General features: G+C 51.9%; 1 protein-coding gene across 1 annotated transcript in view; it reads left to right on the top strand.

Annotated features, from left to right (window-relative positions):
- The first annotated feature begins 989 nt into the window (after nt 1-989).
- The window catches only part of Faim2 (Fas apoptotic inhibitory molecule 2), a 32,034-nt gene continuing 12,902 nt past the window's right edge, over nt 990-20,121 (top strand). The window contains exons 1-11 of the mRNA XM_015493457.2: nt 990-1,155; nt 3,563-3,758; nt 7,054-7,157; nt 7,531-7,595; nt 7,974-8,027; nt 13,571-13,621; nt 13,909-13,948; nt 14,420-14,457; nt 14,989-15,076; nt 15,297-15,392; nt 17,007-17,060. Of these exons, the coding sequence (XP_015348943.1) occupies nt 1,141-1,155; nt 3,563-3,758; nt 7,054-7,157; nt 7,531-7,595; nt 7,974-8,027; nt 13,571-13,621; nt 13,909-13,948; nt 14,420-14,457; nt 14,989-15,076; nt 15,297-15,392; nt 17,007-17,060 (801 nt within the window). The 5' untranslated portion in view covers nt 990-1,140. The remainder of the gene's footprint in view (nt 1,156-3,562; nt 3,759-7,053; nt 7,158-7,530; nt 7,596-7,973; nt 8,028-13,570; nt 13,622-13,908; nt 13,949-14,419; nt 14,458-14,988; nt 15,077-15,296; nt 15,393-17,006; nt 17,061-20,121) is intronic.

The following is a 20,121-nucleotide window of genomic DNA, read 5'->3' as shown; positions in this document are numbered from 1 at the left end:
ATGTGTTGCCCTGACCTATGTGTCTTACAGTCAAATTAGGAGGACAGAGCTCTTTTCCACCCTCTTTTCATAGGTGATGCTGCAGCTCAGAGAGGTCAAGGGCTTTCCAAGGTTAGACAACCAGTGAGTGACTAAATTGGAACTCCAGCCCAACTCTTGAGATTGCAAACCTCACAGTGACACTGCAGCAACTGCAGCAAATGGGACCTGGTGATGACTGAGTCCCAAGGACAAGGCTGGAGAAGGGGGTGGATTGGGCTCTGAAGTGGGTATAGGATGGAGACTGGGTGATGGGGGCTGAGCAGAGGCAGGAAGACAGGAGAGGCTTTGAGATGGAACTAGTGATGTCTCCAGAAAGACCTGGTTAAATGTCCTAACAGCATTGAAAAGACAGACGTTGCATCCTCCCAACCACTTCTCTGGGAGACAAGGGAGGCAGGGGCCTATCCTATTTCTCCCACCTTACAGGTGAGAAAACCAAAGCAAGGAGAGGTGGCTACATGGTTTGCCCAAGGGCCATAGGAATTTAGGGCCCAGAGGCCCTGTTAGAAGCAGGCAGAGTGCACAAGACATCCAGGATTTCCCCCCTCTACCCTGGATGATGAAATAGATGACGGAGATAGAAATCAGGGCCGTGATCACACAGGGAGAGGGAACAAGGCAGGAGCCTGGCTGGAGCCTAATTGCGGCATTGATGGTGGAGAGATGAGGCCCTGACACAGCTCTGGCTAAGGGCAGGCGGCAGGCGGCATCAGCTGGTCGGGTGTCACGGAGTCCCCACGCCTCCTCCCTCCCCCGCGGACCCATCCACTGGGGCTTCTCCGCAGCACCGAGCTCCCTAATCCCGGGGGAAGGGGGAAGATACTGAGGAGGGGAGGAGGAGGGGAGCGGAGGAGGGGGCGGCAAGCACCTCCTCCCTGAGCTCGCGAATCCGCAGCGTCCTCCGCAGCATCCTACCAGGCCCGCCCCCCTGCCCCCAGTCCCCCCCCCCCTCGAGCGGATGGTACGCTCCGGTCCTCTTGGCCCGGCTGCAGTGGATGTTGCTAGAACCCACGCGGAGGAAGGAAGAGACGCAGGCAGGCTGCGGTGACCCAAGCGGCCGCCCCTGCCTCAGGGACCCCTTCCCCGAGAGACGGCACCATGACCCAGGGAAAGGTACCGGCATCTCCCCCGACCTGCACCATCCTCTATCCTCCGGGCTCCCTGTCTCCCTGTCATTCTGAGTAAGCTCCCTTGGACCACTTTAAGCAGCTTTCCCTTGTCTCCAGGGCAAAGGTGCTCTGTGATACTTGCTGAAGTCAGAGAACCAAAAGGCCCATCTCTAGAAAAGGGTTGGCACCTCTCTGGACCCCTGGGCTCTCCTCCCTTCCCATCTCTTCCACCCCATACTTTGCTATCTCAAGACTTTACAAGGCCATGGCCTCCATAACCAGCCAGCCTGGGTGTGCAGCATAACTGTATCTATGTGCTGTGTATTTGTATGCTAGGATGAACCTTGAGGGATAATGCTTGTGGGCATCCCTCCACTTGCAGACCCAACCACTTTATAGTCATCTTTCACATCCTCAAAGAATCCTTCTCCCCACCATCACCCCTAACTCCCTGTCATTACTCTACATCTGGTTATCTGGATATCTGGATATTTGGATAAGTACATTATGGTTGGGGTTACTATGGAAACCCTGCATCAGGATGCCCTGGTTTTTGTTTTTGTTTTGGCCAGGCATGAGACTGATAAAAATATATTCTTATTTTCTAGTTTTAGGCCTGAATTGTGGGGGAGGGCTGGGCAGAGACTTGGCTGGCCCAGTAGGGTTATGTAACATCAACAGCCTGTGGAATTATACAACCATTAGGGCCTAGGGCAAAGGGGGAGGGTCCTCCAGTCTGCTGTTTGGAGGGCTAAGGATTGGGCAGAGAAAACAGAAGGCCCTCCCCTACTCCCCTCCCCCTTCTTCTAGCTTTGAGATGAGCTTCTGAGCCAATGGCATCCCTCTCTGGGCCCTCAGATCTTCCTCTCCCTGTTTTTAGGTTCTTTGGGCATCAAAATGATGTCACTGGGTGATACCACCTCCTGCCATTGGCCGGACATCACTTGGGAATGCCATATGTGTGTGTGTGTTCTGGGGAGTGAGTGTCAAAGTGGAGCCGAGATAGGTTTTCCCACGCTCGACCCCTGAGGTCTGCATGATGAAGGGATCTGGGAGGGGGAGAAATGCAGTCTCACAGGCCTGGGTTCCTGGATCCTCCCCCAGGGGCCTGGGGACGTTGAGCCTTCACTTCTTTTCCCCAACTTGCCCCCCACCAGTCTCTCTGCAGGTACTATTTTCTGTCTTGGGGTGAACTTGCTACTTCCTGCCTCCTCAGTCCCTTGCCTCAGTTCACGCACTGGGATAGACAAGACTCCTCCAGTCCAGTAGTCCTTTGGGCTAGCTAGGAACCAGGAGTCTTCTGGTGTTCGCCCATCTCTGGGCCAGACAACCTGCTCAGGAGCCCTGCTGTCTTCCCTAGGACCTGTCAACTTCAGCTTAGGTCAACTTGGAATCAGACCTAAATGCCGCTTTCTGAGTCTGGTCTCTTTGTGGCTCTTGTTTTCACATCACCTCCTCCACACCAATCTTTCCTTCTCTGGCCACATCACTGAGACCTCACAGCTCATAGCCTCCCAACAAAGCTAAATGTGGGCATGATGGGGCTGGGACATATCTGAGGATAAACAGATTTGAGTTCTCAACTTGCCATGGGCACATTTTCCCCGGGGCCTCCTTCCCTCATTCGTTAAGTGAAGGAAGGGGCTAAACTAGATGTCTTTTGAGGTCCCCTCCAGCAGTGGCATTCTGAAATTCTGTCTGTTTGGAGGAGAAGCCAAGGTTCCCATAGGATGAGGCCAGAACAGGGCCCCGACCAGGGGCTCGTGTCCTCCCTGCACCCGGCCCTCTCCATCCTCTTTTCTCTTTCCTCCCTTTCCTTTCCCCTTCTTGTCCCCTTCTCTCCCCTGTCCCCATTCTCCTTGTGTCATTTCTAGCCCAGCAGAAAGAGAGCAGTCCCAGTTTGTGGGACTTAGGCCCTGTGCCCCAGCAGGCCATGTGTGGCCCTGTGCCCATGGATGAATCACTCCTCTGTGATCTTCAGTTCCTTGATTTTAAAACGGGGATCAAAATACAACCAGCAAGGCAGCAGGGAGATGAAATGAGAGAATCTTTCATCCAGTAATGTTTTTGAGTGCCTACTATGGGCCAGGCCCTTCTGTGGACCCCAGGGAAACAGTGGGACCACAGAGACCCAGGCCCTGCCCCCCAGGGACAGTGACCACCAATGCTGGACACTGCTAAGAATTTTCCCCTTTCTGAGTTCTTATCCCGGCTCCATGGTCCACCCATGGCTAGCCCCCATTCTCTTGGAGCTCAGTTCTGCCATCGATAAAATGGGGAGATTTTTGTCTACACACTGTCCTTCCTAGTACAGGTGAAAGCACCCAGGGAAGTTCCAGGAATTGGGCTGACAAGGAGGGGTTGGAAGGCTCTCTTTCCCTGGTGACTGTCTTTCTGTCTCCACTTCACAGCTCTCCGTGGCTAACAAGGCCCCTGGGACCGAGGGGCAGCAGCAGGCGAATGGTGAGAAAAAGGAGGCTCCAGCAGTACCCTCGGCCCCACCCTCCTATGAGGAGGCCACCTCTGGGGAGGGGCTGAAGGCAGGAGCCTTCCCCCCAGCCCCCACAGCTGTGCCTCTCCATCCCAGCTGGGCCTTTGTGGACCCCAGTAAGTCACTCAGCTCCTGGAAGATGGAGCATGTGGGGAGCAGTGGGCCCACAAGGAAAACCTGGGTGGGAAGAAGTTGCCCAAATGCCAGATGCATTGTGTGGTTGTTGTATGCAGTTGCGCTATCAAAGACTTTGAAGGGCTATAGCTGTGGCTCAGTGGCTGTGGCTGGGTGGCAGAGCACTTGCCTAGCATGTGTGAAGCACTGGGTTCAATCCTTAGCACCACATAAATAAGCAAATAAAATAAAGGAATTGTCCATCTACAACTACAAAATTAAAAAAAAAAAAAGACTTAGAATTTGAGGACTATTCTAAGGGTAGGTTGAAGAGGACTCCATGAAAAGGGAGAGGTGATGTCTGTAGTCAGGGTGCTCTCTGACAGGGAAAAGGGGATTTTTTTTTTCAAGTCATCAGGCTAGAACAAGTGGAACAGATAGATGGAGGACAAAAGCCAGGATGTGGTCTAGAAAAGCCTTCCTAGAAGAAAGAGATGAAGCAAGGGATTGGTCATGACCTTAACTGGATCTGGTTCCCTGTGAGTGGGGGTACAACATTTACACATTGATGGATCTGAAACCTTAGCAGGGAAGGTCCCCATGGAGACCCCATGGTTTGGGGGAGTTAGGGGCCTGGGGATCCACCTCATCAAGTACTTTCATTGTCTCCCTTCCCTTTCCCTAGCCAAACCAGACTGGGCACGACTCAGAGCCACACCTAAGGCCAGTGCCAGCTTCTTCTGGCCAAGGTTCCCCGCAGGAGCTTCATCTCGGGGCTGGGAATAGGCAGCTTCCCACAGGCTGTAAGGAAGAGTCCCTCAAATACTCCTCAACCCCTTCTGCGTCCTCCCGCAGTCTCTCCCCTCCCCCATTTTGCCATCCCCACCTCCACCACCTGCAGAATTCTAGAAGGGACCCCAGGGACAATGCTCCAGACAGAGCCCCTGTTTACAGGAAGTGGCCACCATAGTCTACGGCTCCCACTACCAACCTCCTGGACCTGGAACCCAGATGTCTCGTGGTTCACACTACTGGAAGGCCAAAGGTCTGATGTTTGTGGGCGCCCTTTCCTCTGCCCCTGACACCCACAGACTTGCTTTCCCTCTCCTTTTCTCCCTGGCCATTTGGGTTGGCAAAGAAAATAGGCAGAATGTGAAGGAGGAGTGAAAGATAAGAGGGAGGCCCCAGGTTAGGTTTAGGTTTACAGTGGACCTGCCCCTCTGCCTCTTCTTCATTTCTCATGTTTTGGTTGCTAGAGTGAGCTGCTTTACCATATATATATATATTTTTTTTCAGTTGTAGATGGACACAATATCTTTCTTTCTTTCTTTCTTTCTTTCTTTCTTTCTTTCTTTCTTTCTTTCTTTCTTTCTTTCGGGTGCTGGGATTGAACTCAGGGGTGCTCAACCACTGAGCCACATCCCCAGCCCTGTTTTGTATTTTATTTAGAAACAGGATCTCACTGAGTTGCTTAGTGCCTCACTTTTTGCTGAGGCTGGCTTTGAACTTGTGGTCCTCCTGCCTCAGCCTCCCTAGCCATTGGGATTACAGGCGTGCGCCACCATACCCAGCTTTTTAAAATTTATTTTCATGTGGTGTGAGGATTGAACCCAATGCCTCACATGTGCTAGGCAAGCACTCTACCACTGAGCTACAACCCCAGCCCCTGGGCTGCTTTACTTTAAGAAATGTGTTCCAAGGAACAATCCAGTCAGGAAGAGCACTCCTTTCAATTAGCGTGTGATACACATTTCCTAGGTGTATGCCAGGCAGTGTCTGGCTCTGACATCAAAGGATGCAGGAGACTCTGCAAGGAAATGATGACTACCACCTAGGAGCACAGATTGAGTGAGAGAGGCCTGGGCAGCTCATCTAACCCGTCTGCTGGGCACGGAAGCCTTCCTAGCCGAAGGGGTATCCATGCTGAGTCCTGAAAGATGCCATGAGTTAGCCGAGGGAAGAGGTAGAAAAATGAGTGTTTGAGGCAGAAAGAATAGAATGTGCATAGGTCCACAGGCAGGCCAGCATGTGGCTGAAAAAATGTACTCGGGCCAAGAAAAGTGGGAGGGAGGGATGTGTAGGGGAGCTTGGAGTCTTTGTTAAGGAACTGGAACTTGAGTGATGGGCTGTGGGGAGCCATTGAAGAGTTTAAAGCAAGGCCATATCAGTTGTTTTTTTTTAATTTTTATTGTTGGTTGTTCAAAACATTACATAGTTCTTGATATATCATATTTCACACTTTGATTCAAGTGGGTTATGAACTCCCATTTTTACCCCTTATACAGATTGCAGAATCACATCAGTTACACATCCATTGATTGACATATTGCCATACTAGCGTCTGTTGTATTCTGCTGGGAAAGGCACCATATCAGTTTTAAAGGACCAAGAAAGAGGTTATTGTTTCGGGGGGCAGTGAGGGAGAGATTATGGAGACCTGATGGGGCCAATGGAGGAAAACAGAGTGGACACATATGAAGACTTGGGAATGGCCCTGAGGAAGGACAGGGTATTGTAGTCCCCACACGAGGCACAGAGGACATAGGGTTTAATTTTTATCTTATTTGATCCACATAAATTGAGTATCACCAACCCATAGCAGAAGATACTCAGAGAAAGCTGGTGACTTGCTCAAGGTCACATAGCTAGTCAGTCCTAGAAAATGGATCTGCCTGTAGGTCTGTTTGACCATAGAGTACATGCTCTTCCAAAAATCTGAGTTCTGGGACCAAGCCCTGAACCTTTATCCTCACTTGACCCTCCACTTCTTTCCCTTGTCCTGGCTTTATTTCCCCTCCAGGATCCCACCCGGCCCTGATTTCTGGAACACCAGAAAGTCTGACCCGTCAAACCACCAGTCCCCAGAGCCCATTCCAAGGGCCTCAGAGGAATCCAGGGTCAGAATCTTTGACCCTGGGATGTGCTGAGGGGCTTGGAGAATGGCTATCCTTTTCTGATCCTTGACCACAAGGAAGCCAGGGTACCCAGGGAGGAGGATGGGGACACAAGACAGAAGGGACACTTGTGTGTGGTAGAGCTCAGCCCCCAGAGCCCCAACCAGGCTAAGTAGAGGGAAAGGGAGGAGAGATGACAATTCATTTCCGGGACCCAGAACAGGAAAGTTAAGAAGTGACCAGGGAGAGAGATCTAAGTGTGGGCTGGAGTGGGGTGTTTGATAATGGAGCAGGAGAAAAAGACTTTGCTGAGTCCAGAGAGCCATCTTGACCGAGCAGATGGCCGTTAGGGACAGTGTTTTTGTGTACAGGAACCCTCATGACCCTCCACTTGCCCACACAGGCAACAGCTCCAGCTATGATGGTGGTTATCCCTCGGGGCACCATGAGCTCTTCACCATCTACAGTTGGGATGACCAGAAAGTTAGGCGGGTCTTCATCAGAAAGGTAAGCGCCTTTCTCTGGCTCTCCAGAATTGGAGGCTTGCCTCTCAAAGTCCCTTGGCCTAACCTCTGCCTGCAGAAGCCACCTTCCCCCCTTTCTTGTGATTCCAGCTGATGGACATCCCTATTAGGAAGAGCTTCTTAGTTTCACCCAGGCCCCTGCTGCTCCCACCTCTGGGTTCCATGGTTGTTTTCCACTTGTCCTGGGTCTTTCCCAGTGATTCCTAAGAAGGAGGATGGAGTGCCCAGGAAGTGGGTCTGGAGATTCAAATGAGTCCCTGAGAGTCTGGGGTCTCCCTGAGCCTTGATGGAAGCCTGAGCCTGCCTGGCCCCAAACAGGGATCCTCAAACTGAGAAGAACCCCATTTATTCCCCAGGTCTACACCATCCTTCTGATTCAGTTGCTGGTGACCTTGGGAGTCGTGGCCCTCTTTACCTTTTGGTGAGTTGACAATGTGAACTGGCACCATCCAGGGTGGTCATGGCCAATCCTGGGGCAGGGGAATTCCCAGTCAGACCTCATTTGGAATGTTCACCAAGAGAGATTTGGGGGGACACCTGAGGAGTCCTCTATCCAGAGAGACTTGCTGCTCTCTGGGCCTGCAGGTGTCTAAGAGGCAGTCTTTCTTACAGATCCACCAGCTACAAACCCAGGAACCCCTGGTCCCAGCTTGGGCCTGGGCTGTAACTCCCTGAGTCTCCAGGGGCTGCATCCCTCCTTCTTCCTCCTTTTGAAGTCTTGTGAACTGTATGTGACGGGTGCAAATGTTGAACCAGAAATAGAGACCTATGGTAAATTTTGATCTTCTCTTCTTTGCAGTGACCCTGTTAAGGATTATGTCCAGGCCAACCCAGGATGGTACTGGGCATCCTAGTGAGTATACCCCACCCCTGAATCCCCTTCCCAGAGAAGATCCAATGGCAATAGGAGGGAATCTCTGTGTCTCTGTTGACAGATCCAAGCACATGACTTCCCCATACCCCATGGAGACTGTCCTTCCAGATCCCTCTGCCTTACCCCATTCTGCTGGCTGCAGCACATGACCAGAAGGACTTTTCTGGAGTATTGAGGCCTGAACAGGGCAGACAGAAGATGTGGGTAGATTCTGGTGCCTGCATAACTTGGAAAGGGTGGGGCTCGGGCCATGGCTGGAGAGACCCCGTGCCTTGGCCCTAACAGAGGAGGGGGAACACCTTGACCCACACTAATGATAATGTTGCTATTCTTATTAGCATTGCTATTATTAATGCTTATGAAATTATTAATCATAATAGCCACCACTTAAAGAGTGCCTAATAAGGGCTGGGCATTCTTCTGTGTGCTTTATGTACAGTATTGCATTTGATCCTTGAATCTACTGGGCATGATTACCTCAGAAAACGAAGGCTCAGAGGGCTTGAGTAATTTGCCCAAGGTCACACAGCTAGTCAGTGATGATTGGAATACAAACCCAAGATTCAGGTTAAAACTTGTGACCTTTATCCTTCTGTTTGGCAGTCTCTTTTTAACCCTCAAGTCACCTGGCTCATGCTAGTCCTATAATCTTTTAAAGAACATAGCTGGTAGCTTGGGAGAAGAGGTGTGAAGTTTTAGGTGATTCTGACCCTCCTTTCTGGGTAATTAAGGAGTAATTCTGGATAATTCCAGGCCAGAACCACTCTGGGACTCAGGGAAGAGCTGCTCTTTCCATAGGCTTTCTGAGTGCCCAGCCCTGTACCAAGGCTACCAGGGATGAGGCTTCTGCAGTGAAAGACAATGGTTTGATGAAGGAAAGACTGGACTGGCAAAGGGCTGAAAGGATTTCTCAGAAAGTCATGGGGCCCTAGGGGTCAAAGCTCTGATCATCCGACTAAGGAAGTTGCACACTGTGGCTGTCCCAGGGCTGTTCCTGGATAGGGATCTGGTGGGGAGGTTAACCCAAAGCCCCCTGGACCACCTTGAGCCCAGAGCAGTCTCAGAGTTGGACCTAGAGTTGGCACAAACCAGCCAAAGACAGGCAGTAAAGAGACTCTTCCTGGCCTCGGGCTTCTTGAAGAAGCTCAGAAACCTCTTTAAAGTTGTGGGTCCAGGAGAAGAGATTTTCATACTTAAAGCCTGTCCTAGGTCACAGGAGAAGAGGCCCTGTCTGCAGAGCAAGCAGGGAGGCATGTGTCTTTGGAGAGGAGAGGCATTATTTGGTAAAGCTAATGAGGCCCCAGGGACTGCCACCCCAGCCAGCCCACACAGCAGGTTGGCATGGATCCCAACACATAGTCACCACTGCCTAGTAGCCTCAGCCCCCCTGAGAACTCAGGAATGGAGTCCTTAGGTCCCTGGGCCTTCTGTGAGAGGGTCTCCAGGACCCCATGCCCTGAGCACCTGGCAAGAGGACAGCCTCAGGAAGTGGGGCAGAGTCCATGCCATGGTGTGTGTGTGTGTGGAGAATGGGGATCAGGGGAAGAGAGGTCAGGAGAATCTGGCCTCTGAGTGATGAGATCTGGAGTCCCTCCTTCTCACCATCTTCAGGCTTGGAGGGGGGTGGTGCGGGTAGAAAGAAATTAGAAGTGGGCGTGGGCTATGTGCTTTTCATGGGGTATCACAAAGCATGAAAGGTACTTAGGAGTTTCAACTGTCCTTTCCTCCAGAAAGCCCACCTGGGGTTCTGCCCTGCCCCTTCCTCACCCTCAACCCTTCCAATCCTGTGCCTGAGTCTGTTTCCTGATTCCAGAGGGTCTCACTTCCTCCAACACACCAAATGCTTTGAGGGCTCCATCACTGTCTCTTCCTTTTAGAGGAGAGTAATATCAGTGAGAACAAAACAGCTCTTTTTCTGTGCATGAGTACATATAATTTTCATTCATCCTTCCAGTAAGACTATCAGGTGGGTACTATTATTATCCCCATCCTACAGATGAGAAAATTGGAGTGGAGAGATCATTGCTTCCCAAGCAGCACAGCCAGGATAGAATCCCACACTTACCCTTTCTGCTGTGCTGCCTACAACACTGGATTCTAGAGCAGGACAAGTCGGGAGGGGCACTAGATTTGGCTGGCCTTCATCTGAGCCTCACTCCCTGTCGTTGAAACTCTGTAAACAGACTATCCCAGGCCCTGGGGCTCAGGCTGTGAAGTACAAATCAGCTGTTCTCTCTGCCTTCTCTAACTCATTCTCTGCCCCCTGGGACTCCAGCCTTGGCTTTCTCAAGGTCCCAGGTTCCCCTTCGTGGGTTCTCGCCTTATTGTCTGATTGCTCCCACTGAGCCATGGTGTCTGCAGCACAGCTGAGAAGGAAGACTTGAGGCTAGAGCTGGGGTGGAGGTGGGCCGTCCTGTCTGTCTGTCCGTCCGTCAGCCAGCTTCTAATTGCAATAATAGCAGCTCCAGTGGAGGAAGAGTTCGAACTCTGCACCAAACCCTGTACGAGTGCTTCACCTGCATTCTCTCTTCGGGCTTCCCAGCACCTCCTGTTTTACGAAGGAGGGAACTGGGACTTAGCCATCAAGTAGCTCATCCAAGATACAGTGGTAGTGGCACATGAATGCCGAGTTGGACTCCAGAGCCACACCATAGTCCTGGTCTCGGGTCCCTCTGCCCTTCCTTCTGACGTCTTGTCATGAGGGTTGAGGAGTAGGGATCAGAGAGAAAAGGAGACTGGACTCTTGCCCTCAGGGAGCTTCTAGTCTGGCCAGGAGACAGGACTTACCAAGGACACACGTAGACAAGGGTACTATTATCATTGTTGAGGTGACTGGCTAATGACTCAAGTGAGAGCAAAAGAGAGCAGATGCCGGAATATTTCTCAACTGGGGCAGGATGGGTGCTGCTGTCCCACATGGGCAGGGTGTTCAGCAGGTCTGGCACCTGGCACCAACTACCAGCAGAACCCCACCAATTGCTGTGATAATAGCTGCACATTATTCAACATCCACTAAAGAATAGAAAAGGGTCAAGATGGAGGGATCTTGTTTACCAAATTCAATATGGCATATCTTGACCCCTGCATTGCCTGTTTTTTATTTTTGCATTGCATTCAGAAATACTTAAAGAGCTCCTATCAGGTGCAAGGCCCTGGGTTAAACGGTGGGAGTGCAAAATGAATAAGTTGCAGGCTGGCCCCCGGATGCTCCATCTGCTTGGGGAGTCTGATGAGCTGGCCCTTGAGGTATGGGGGTACAGGCTTCAGCTGAGGTACACCCATGAGGCACAGAGGAAACCCCTCTGGAGGAGGAAGCCTTAGGTGTCCTTGCCAGTACTTTACAGCAGGAACAGTGTGATGAGCACGTTTCCAGCGTGCAGAGCAGGTTGTGAGGAAGAGGGTGGAGTAGAGGGCCAAGTGAGGTGAGAGCAGGGCTGGAGAGGTGGGCGGGGAGGACCATATCCTTATTGCCAGGCCTTTGGGAATTTTATAGAGAGGAGTCACATGATCGGGTCTGTCGGTAGCTTGAAAGGTGGAAGCCAAGGCGGGAGGCAGGAGGACCAGACGGACTGCCATATAGATCAGGCCAGGGAGAGAAGAGAAAGAGGTGGCCCAACCTCAAAGGGTGGTGGTGGGGATGGAGGGAAGAGCGCAGATTTGAGAGCTGCCAGAGTAGGAGGATAAACAGATCCAGGTGATTAATTGGGAGTGGCAGAGTGAGAGTCAAGGATGATGCCGGAGGCCTCTGGGTAGATGGCTTGGCGGGTACATGGTGTCCTCTGTAGCAGGGATACAGGAGAAGGAACAGAGAGGATGGAAAGATCAGCTCTACCCTGTTGAGTCTGACACATTTCTGAAAAACTACGTCTGCCTAATTGGTAGCTGGATGTTTCAGTCTGGAGTTGAGAAAGAAAATGTAGTTCTGAAATATGGGGGTGCAAGTCCTGTAGGTTAGGAAGCCCACCTAGGGAGAGTATGAAGGGAGCAGAGTCTGTGTTGAAGGAATCAAGCACATTCAGAGACTCCCTGAAGGAGACTGAGAAGGAGTGGCCAGTGAGGGAGGAGGGAACCCAAAAGTGTGTCATTGTAGAACCAGAGAAACAATAGGAGTGATCAGACTTAAGAGGTTAGGTAAGGACAGACAAGTGTCTTGGACTCAACAAGGTCACCCTGATGTAGCACAGCCATCTCTCATTAAGTAGGGTTGAGATGGGGCTTGCTGAGTTGGGGACACGAGAAGAGAATGAGTAGAAACCCCTTTTTTTTAGAAGCTGGGCTATGAGGCAGTTGGAATGGCTGTAACTAGAGCTGGGAAGACAGGAGATAAAGATGGAGAATACCTGAGAAGGTTTGTGTGGAAGGAGAGGTGCCAGCAGGAAGGTTAAAGTGAGGGAGACCAGGCCTTTGAGGGGGTGGGCCCCAGAGGCCAAGCCAGGGGAGATTGGCCTGGGATGGGAGGAGACACAGGAGGACCCGTAGCGTGAGGTTGGCAGGTGGCAGGCAGGAAGCCAAGGGAGCCCCACCTTATTATCTTAGATCTTCTGGAACACAACAGGTAGACTATGCTGGAGAGTGAGGCGGTCTGGGAGGTTTGGGAAGGAGGAGGAAGTATGGAATTGCTGCTGTGGAGGGTGGGTGAGAGAACTGAGGAAAGGATGGAGAAGGGACGGCAATGCCGTGCTGAAGCCTCATGGGACCCCGAGACCGTGCACTGGTGGTGGCACTAACCCCCTTCTTGGGTCCTCATCTCCCCGCTCCTGGACTGGCCTTTGCCTTCGCTGTTCCCCGCCAAAACTTTGATGCTCAGGCCCTGCCTCTGGCCACCTGATCCAGACATTCATTCCATAGGTGCCACTTCCTGCTTATGCCAGGCACTGGCAGCACACAAGGGCCCTGCCATGCTGAGCTCGCAGCCTGGTAGGGCAGACCAACAATAAAGTAACTGACAAGATCGTTACAGGCCATGATGGGCTGAAAGAAGCAGTGTGGGGTGGTGGTCGTAAGCGATCTCCCTGGAGCCAGAGTCTGGGCTCCAATCCTGCTTCTGCAAGAGGGTATGTGTGACAGTCAAGTCACCGGACCTCACTGTGCCTCAGCTGTAAAGTGAAGAACACTTCTCAAAAGAAAAGATGCAAGGATCACATCAGTTAATATTTGTAAAGCCGGTTAAAAACTCTGCCTACCACATCAAAAATACTGCACATGAACTTTTAAAGTAACAAGGTGATATCTGGGTGGTTCCTTTAGGTTGGCGGGTCAGGAGCAGCTGTCCCATGGCACCCAAGTTTCAAAATTATTAGAAGCAGGTTTGTCCTATCCTCCTTCCTCTCCTCTGGGATTAGACCTAGAACCTGCCCATTGCCAGATTCTAGGATGACTGTGGCCTTCTCTTTGCTCCCTGCCCCCACCCCAACATCCTGCCTCACATTTTGTGGGCAGGGGTAGCCAAGTGAATGAGCTAGGAGACTAGGAAGAGCTTCAAGAGGGACTGGCTGACTTAGCCATCCGTCTGTCTCTTACAGTGCTGTGTTCTTTGCTACCTACCTGACCCTGGCTTGCTGTTCTGGACCCAGGTATGTTAATGGCTTGAGGATCAACTTGTTGAAATATGAGCAGAACTTTGATAGTCTGGACCCAGCCCTGCCCACCATCAGTGTACTGTGCACCCCTGAGAGGGTCCCAACTCTCTCTGGGCCTCTGTCAAGTAGCCTGCCCCTCTCTCCTTCACTTGGCACCTCTAATGTGTGGGGAAAGTTGATAGCCAAGTGGCATATGAAGGGGTGGCTGAAGGAAGAGGTTTCAAGGAGTGGGGGGGGAGGGTAGCAGAGACCCCGTCCCCAACCTATGGCTTGCTTTACAGGAGGCACTTTCCCTGGAACCTGATTCTGCTGACCATCTTTGTAAGTACTTGGGGTGAACTGGGGTCAGATGCTGAGTGAGGATGGAGGAAAGAAAGCATGGGCTTTGAGGGCCAGGGAGTCTGGGTTGGGGACATCCAATGTGAGGACCCTGGGGACATGAGTGTTTTCACCCCATCTCTTTCACCAGAACATTCTATCTTATCTTTCCAAGTGGGCCTAGCCTTCCCCTCTATGTCCACTCTCGCCTTATTGTGCTTTTGTCCTTAAGAGGTTCCTAAGGGGTGTCCTAGAGCTATGGATAATGAAGAAGAGAGGGCTCTTACTGGGGGAAGACAGGCTGCCTAAGAGAGAAAGGGACAGCTGGCCTGGGAGACACTGTATAGCTGGATTAGTCCTGTGTAGTTGTCGAGGGGCATATGCACAGGGTAGAGACCTGAGCTGGACCTTGAAGGTGCTTAGGCCCCCCAAATCTGAGTACTCTAACATTTCTTCTCCTGCCTCTCTTTTCAGACCCTGTCCATGGCCTACCTCACTGGGATGTTGTCCAGGTAAAGGAGTCAGATGGTAGGAGAGGAGGGCCAGGCCTGAAGCCAGGGACTGGCCACACTTGAGGGGAGCTGTCCTCAAAACACATCCTTCCTGGAAGTACTCAGGTGGGGGAGGGAGCTCAGGCCTGGATCCCTCTTCTCAGGCACCCCCTGGCCAGTGGCTCCAGGACCTGACCAGTTTGGTGGGGCAGAGGTGGGGGACCGTGGGGAACAAGGAGGCTTCTCTCAAGCTGTGATATAAAAGACCTCAGACTCATGTTCCTGAATTTACCTGTAAACTACCTCCAGGAATCTACAGAAACCCCTCTCATTCCTACTATCTCCTATTTAAGATATTTCTAACATGATGAGTCTAAGCACAAGGGCCTAGGGGAGAGGCTGGAAAGCTGAGAGAGGGAGGGTCCTGGGAAAGGGAACAGGATTGGGGCCAGAGGTCATAAGATCAGGTCCTGGTAGAAGAGGGTGGCCTTCCGGGAGGGCTGGGGGAGAGTAGAGCCCTCTCTGGAGCTGACCCAGGTCCTCGGTCCTCAGTTACTACAACACCACATCTGTGCTGCTGTGCCTGGGCATCACGGCGCTGGTCTGCCTCTCAGTCACCATCTTCAGTTTCCAGACCAAGGTCAGCAGGCAGGGGAAGGCACATGGGGCAGGGCTCCAAGCGGAGCCAGGCTGGGAGAGGTAAAGGGGTGAGTTGGGGCTGGGGAGACCTGGGGGAAGGAGGGCAATGCTGGTTTCTAGGGGTGAGTTCAAGACCTCAGACTTCACCCTCTGGTCAGCGCACGGCCTGAGCAGCGCTCCATGCTGCCCAGCGACGGTGCTGACAGCCCTCCTCTTTGCAGTTTGACTTCACCTCCTGTCAGGGTGTTCTCTTCGTGCTGCTCATGACCCTCTTCTTCAGTGGACTCATCCTAGCCATCCTTCTACCCTTCCAATATGTGAGTCTCCGGGCAGCAGCCCTTGGGGAAGCCAGGGAGGGACCTATGCTGGGGTGCTTTTCCCTCCTGGGATCCCTCCTGAGATTCCCTTCTGTGTCCCAGAGCCAAAGCCCCACAGCCTGCCATCCTGTCCAGCCCCTGCTGGCACCTGCCCAGGGCACGTTGGCAGTGTAAGCGAGCAAACAAGGAGGCTTTTCTTGACAGGCCCGGGCACCTGCCCAGCCCCATGACCTGCATCCGGCTTCACCTTTTCCATCCTCCACTGTAGGGTGGAGGGGAGGGTGAGGGGAGAGTGTGGAACAGGGGAGGACTCACTGGGGCTCCTTGGGACCCACCAGGCCTTCTGGGAGATCAACCAAGCCAAAGAGGCAGAATTTTCCTGGCCCAGCCAGTGATAGATAGGGCAGGGGTCCCAGAACAGACCTCACCCCATATAGCATCCACTGGCTAGAGGTCAATTTTTAGCTCTTGTAGGGATTTCCAGTCTGCCCTGGGCATTGCCAACTAGACCCCACAGATTGGAGGCATCAGAGAGGAGGCCTTGAATTTTGAATCCTAGAAACCCAAGAGAGGAGGCAGTTTGGGTGCTGATGGGGACTCATTGCTCAGACCCCAGCCACATTTGGTACCACGTGGAAGTGGACAAAGACTTGAACTCAGGGTTCCTGGTCCCGCATTGCCCCTTGTCTGCCAGGGCTGGTGGGGTATTATTCCTCACTGCCCACTTCCCGACCTCCATCCTGCCCAGCCCCAGCCTCGGGCATTTGGCTCCCATTCCCCAACCTCAAGATCCATTCTGGCATTTCCTTGGCTCTTCTCAGGATCCTGTTGACAAAGGGAGGAGCCGGAGCTGGCCTGGGGGCCTTCTATGTATCTAGGATGGAGAGGGAGGTGACAGGAAGGGGCCCCAGAACTTCAAAGAACCTTTTATTGACCCAGGTCTGGCTGATGGGATGCCTTTGTTTCCAGGAATCTTCTGGAAATTTCCCCCAATAGGCCCCACAGAGAGCAGAGGCTAGTGTGGCACCTCCTGTGTGAATGATTTCCACACACAGACGGGTGTCCCTGAGACCTGGGAGAGAAGAGGCTGGGACGGGGTGCTGTTCTGGCCTCTGCAGGCAATGTCATGCACAGCTGGCAGTCTCCAAAGTCCCCACACACGCTGAGTTCAAGTCTCTGTCCCCTTCCACCTGAGTCCCTTGCCCCCAAAGCAGAGCCAGGGAGCTGCCTGACAGAGGGACATACAAACTCCATATTGGACAGAAATGACAGGAAGGAGCAGCCTCAAGCCAGACCTAGGCTAGGAGGATGACAGGGCCCCAGCAGGATGACTTGTCCTTGTCCAGCCTGAGCCTGAGGCTGTGTGTTGAGGGAAGAAGTACCAGGTTAATTGGGAGCTCCCTGCCAGCTCTTCCATGTTTATCTTAGGGTCCCCACCCCCACCCATCAGAGCACTCAGAGAATCAAGGCCCCCCCCCTCAGTCCTGGGGCTTCTTAGGGAGCACCAGGGAAGGCTACCCTACATCCTCCATTCTCTGGACTTAGCCCTCCTCCTGGCCCCTCTGCCTGCTGCTGCTCTGGCCATCCCTGAGCCATACTTCCTCTTCTCCACAGGTGCCCTGGCTGCATGCTGTCTATGCAGTGCTAGGAGCAGGCGTGTTTACGTTGGTGAGTTGGGCCCCGCTCCCTGGGGGCCACCTTCTCCACTTCATGATCATCTCCCCTGGCCCCTCTGCCACCCCTGACTTTCTCCCAGTCCTCTTCCCAGAACTCTTTTGGAATGCCTGTGGGTGGGACTAGCTCAGTGCTGCATGCCGGGAATTCTATCTGGTGTCCAAGACAGACCAGCTGACAGGGGAGGGAGGCTGGAAGATGATAACCCAAGGATGGAAGCCGTAGAGAAAGGCAGATCTGGGAGAAGTTGCTCCTCCCTCTGGAGAGTGCCAGCATTGCTTGTGGAGGTGGGAGTGTGGACTAAGTTAGTGTTGTTCCCCTAGGGATAATCTGGGAGCTAGAAAGATTCCAAGTATCCTGTGAAAGGGACACTATCCGAATGCGCTTATTCTTTACAGTTCTCACCAAACTGGGAGTGTTGAGGATGATGATGGTGGCTATGGTAATAATAATAGCTAGTGTTTATTGAGCACTTGCTTCCCCACAGCAAGCTTTCCATGTGTGCTAAATTCTTATCATAAGTCTATAATTTTACTGTTTGTTATTAAGATAAGGAAACCGAAGCCCAGAGATGTCAAAGAACATGCCCAAGGTTGTACAGCATCCTAGGACGTGGTAGGGCCAATCTGGGAACCTAGACTGTCTGGCTCCAGAGTTCTGCTCAGGGTCAAAACTAGGTGGGAAGTACCTGGAAGCAGATGCCCAGGAAACAAAAGATGACCTGGGACAGACACCTGCCCAGAGCAGCGCAATGCAGACCTTTTGCATAGGTGGGCTTCAAGCTGAATGAATGTGATAGTGCCCCAGGATCCAAATGGGCAAGCTCATGTGGGTGACATCTTCTTGGGAAGGCATCCAAGATAAACATCCACTGCCAATGAAAGTGGTGACCAGACTCCCCTCTCCCTCACTGGCATATTCAGTTCAACACAAGGGCCAGAGTTTCCAGCTTAGTCACAGGCTCTCGGGGCTCATGGGTGACAGGATCTCCACCACAGCTGGAGGAAGCACTGCCTTTCGCATCTGAAGCCCTGGATGTTAAGGGGCTGGCACAGTCTCACTGCCAGTAAGGGACATATCTGGAACCGGATGTCCTGCATATACCCTAAAGGACACCTACCTATGGGACCCTCAAAGAGGGCAAGCTTCTTTTGACTTGGGGTTGAGGAGAGAATGAGTCCTTTCCATCAATCCCCAACCCCTTCTCTCTCAACACAGGAAGAAGGATGTGGGTCAGAACTGTGAGCAGATGTTTTAGAGGTTAGATGAAGATGAAGCCAGGAATTGGGGTGTGGAGGTTCATGTATTCATCCTTTCTGCAGGTCTTTATTGAGCATCTACCATGTGTGGGGTGCTGGGCTGCAAGCCTGGACACTGGTCAACAGGAAGAGCACGGTGTGTGGCGCATAGTAGCACTAGATGAATATTGTAGAATAAACCAGTGACCTCCAGCCTTTAAATTTGATGGCTGGAAGAACTTGGAACTCCAAGCCCTCCTCTTCAGATGAGCAAACTAAATTTCAGTAATTAGTCCAAGGTTTTCTGGCAAGATAATGGTAAATCAATTAAGTGTGCCCTTGGTCAAGATTAGGCTGCCAGTTTTTCCCAGTCTACCTGGAATGTTCCTGGGCTCAGCACTCAAAGTCCCACTTCTTAAGAGAACCACCAAATCCTGAGCAAACTGGGATACCTGGTCATCCTAAAGACACTGCTTCTCCTGACTCTTGGGCCAGTGTCCTGCACTCCAGGTCATACCTTCTAAAGAAAAGAATGGGGTGGGGAATTGGGCTGGAAGGAAAGGAGGAGGACTGCATTTGGGAGAGCAAGCCTGAGCAGTAGTGTGTGGGGCTTCAGAGGATAGCATTTGCCGGGGACAGAAGAAAGGTCAAGCCAGGGAAAGTGGGGTTGGTGGAATTGGAGGGAGCGTGGGTGTCCACGGAGGGTCAGGGCATTGCTTGGCTTGAGGAGGTTCAGTCACAGTGAGTTCGGAGCTAGGCAGGAAAGCCTCCCTGCACACCCAGGTAGGACTGGGTGAATGGTAAAGCCCTTAAATCTTCTTAATAATCCCTTGCGTTATTAGAATAATAAAAATAATCCCAGTAATCTGTTCTACTCCTTACGTTCTGCAAGACACTTTCACACCTATTAACTCATTGGATTGCCACCATGGTCCAGGGAGGGAGGAATCACTGATATTATTGTAAGAATTGCCTTCCACATCAGAAGCCCTGTGGGTTATGGGGTTAGCACAGTCCCATGGCTGGTAAGGGACAAATCTGGGAGCAGGACCCAGATGTCCTGTGCCCAGCCTGGTACCATTTCCAGCACTCTGTAGTCATTCTCAAAGAGGACAGCTTCTATTGGCTTGGAGCTGGGGAGGAACTAGGAAGGGCTGGCTCTCCAGCTATTTTTCTTCTCTCTCATTGATACCGTCAGTATTGCCCTCTCTGCAGAATTGTTCCCATCAGCATGATGGGCTATAATTTCTCCCATCTGAAGAAAAAACTCACATAACACTCTTGGCTCACATCTCCCTAAAGATCCTGCCCCATTCTGCTCCCTGTATATATCAAAACTCTTTAGAAGGAAATCTACACTCACTACTCTGAATCCTCTCCTCCTTCTCTCCCTCCTGTCCTTTTAATTCATGCCCTTAACCCTGTGTGTGTGTGTGTGTGTGTGTGTACACGCCAGACTAGGGATTGAATCCAGGACCTTATGCATGCTAAGTACGTGCTCTTCCACTGAGCTACGCTCTCAGCACTTAACCCTCTTTAAAATGCTCTCATTCAGCAGGGCGCAGTGAGAGCCACTACAATCCCAGTGGCTCAGGAGGCTGAGGCAGGAGGATTGTGAGTTCAAAGCCAGCCTCAGTAACTTAGTGAGGTCCTAAAGCAACTCAGCGAGACTCTGTCTCTAAATAAAATTATAAAAAGGGGCTAGGGAATGACTCAGTGGTTAAACACCCCTCGATTCAATCCCCAGTACAAAAAAAAAAAATGCTTTCATTCATATCACCAATGGCTTTCATGTTGCCAAATTCAGCTTTCAAGTT

Source organism: Marmota marmota, unplaced genomic scaffold, assembly GCF_001458135.2.
Source record: "Marmota marmota marmota unplaced genomic scaffold, marMar, whole genome shotgun sequence".
NCBI lineage: Eukaryota > Metazoa > Chordata > Mammalia > Rodentia > Sciuridae > Marmota > Marmota marmota.
This window is presented reverse-complemented; position numbering and strand designations above follow the sequence as displayed.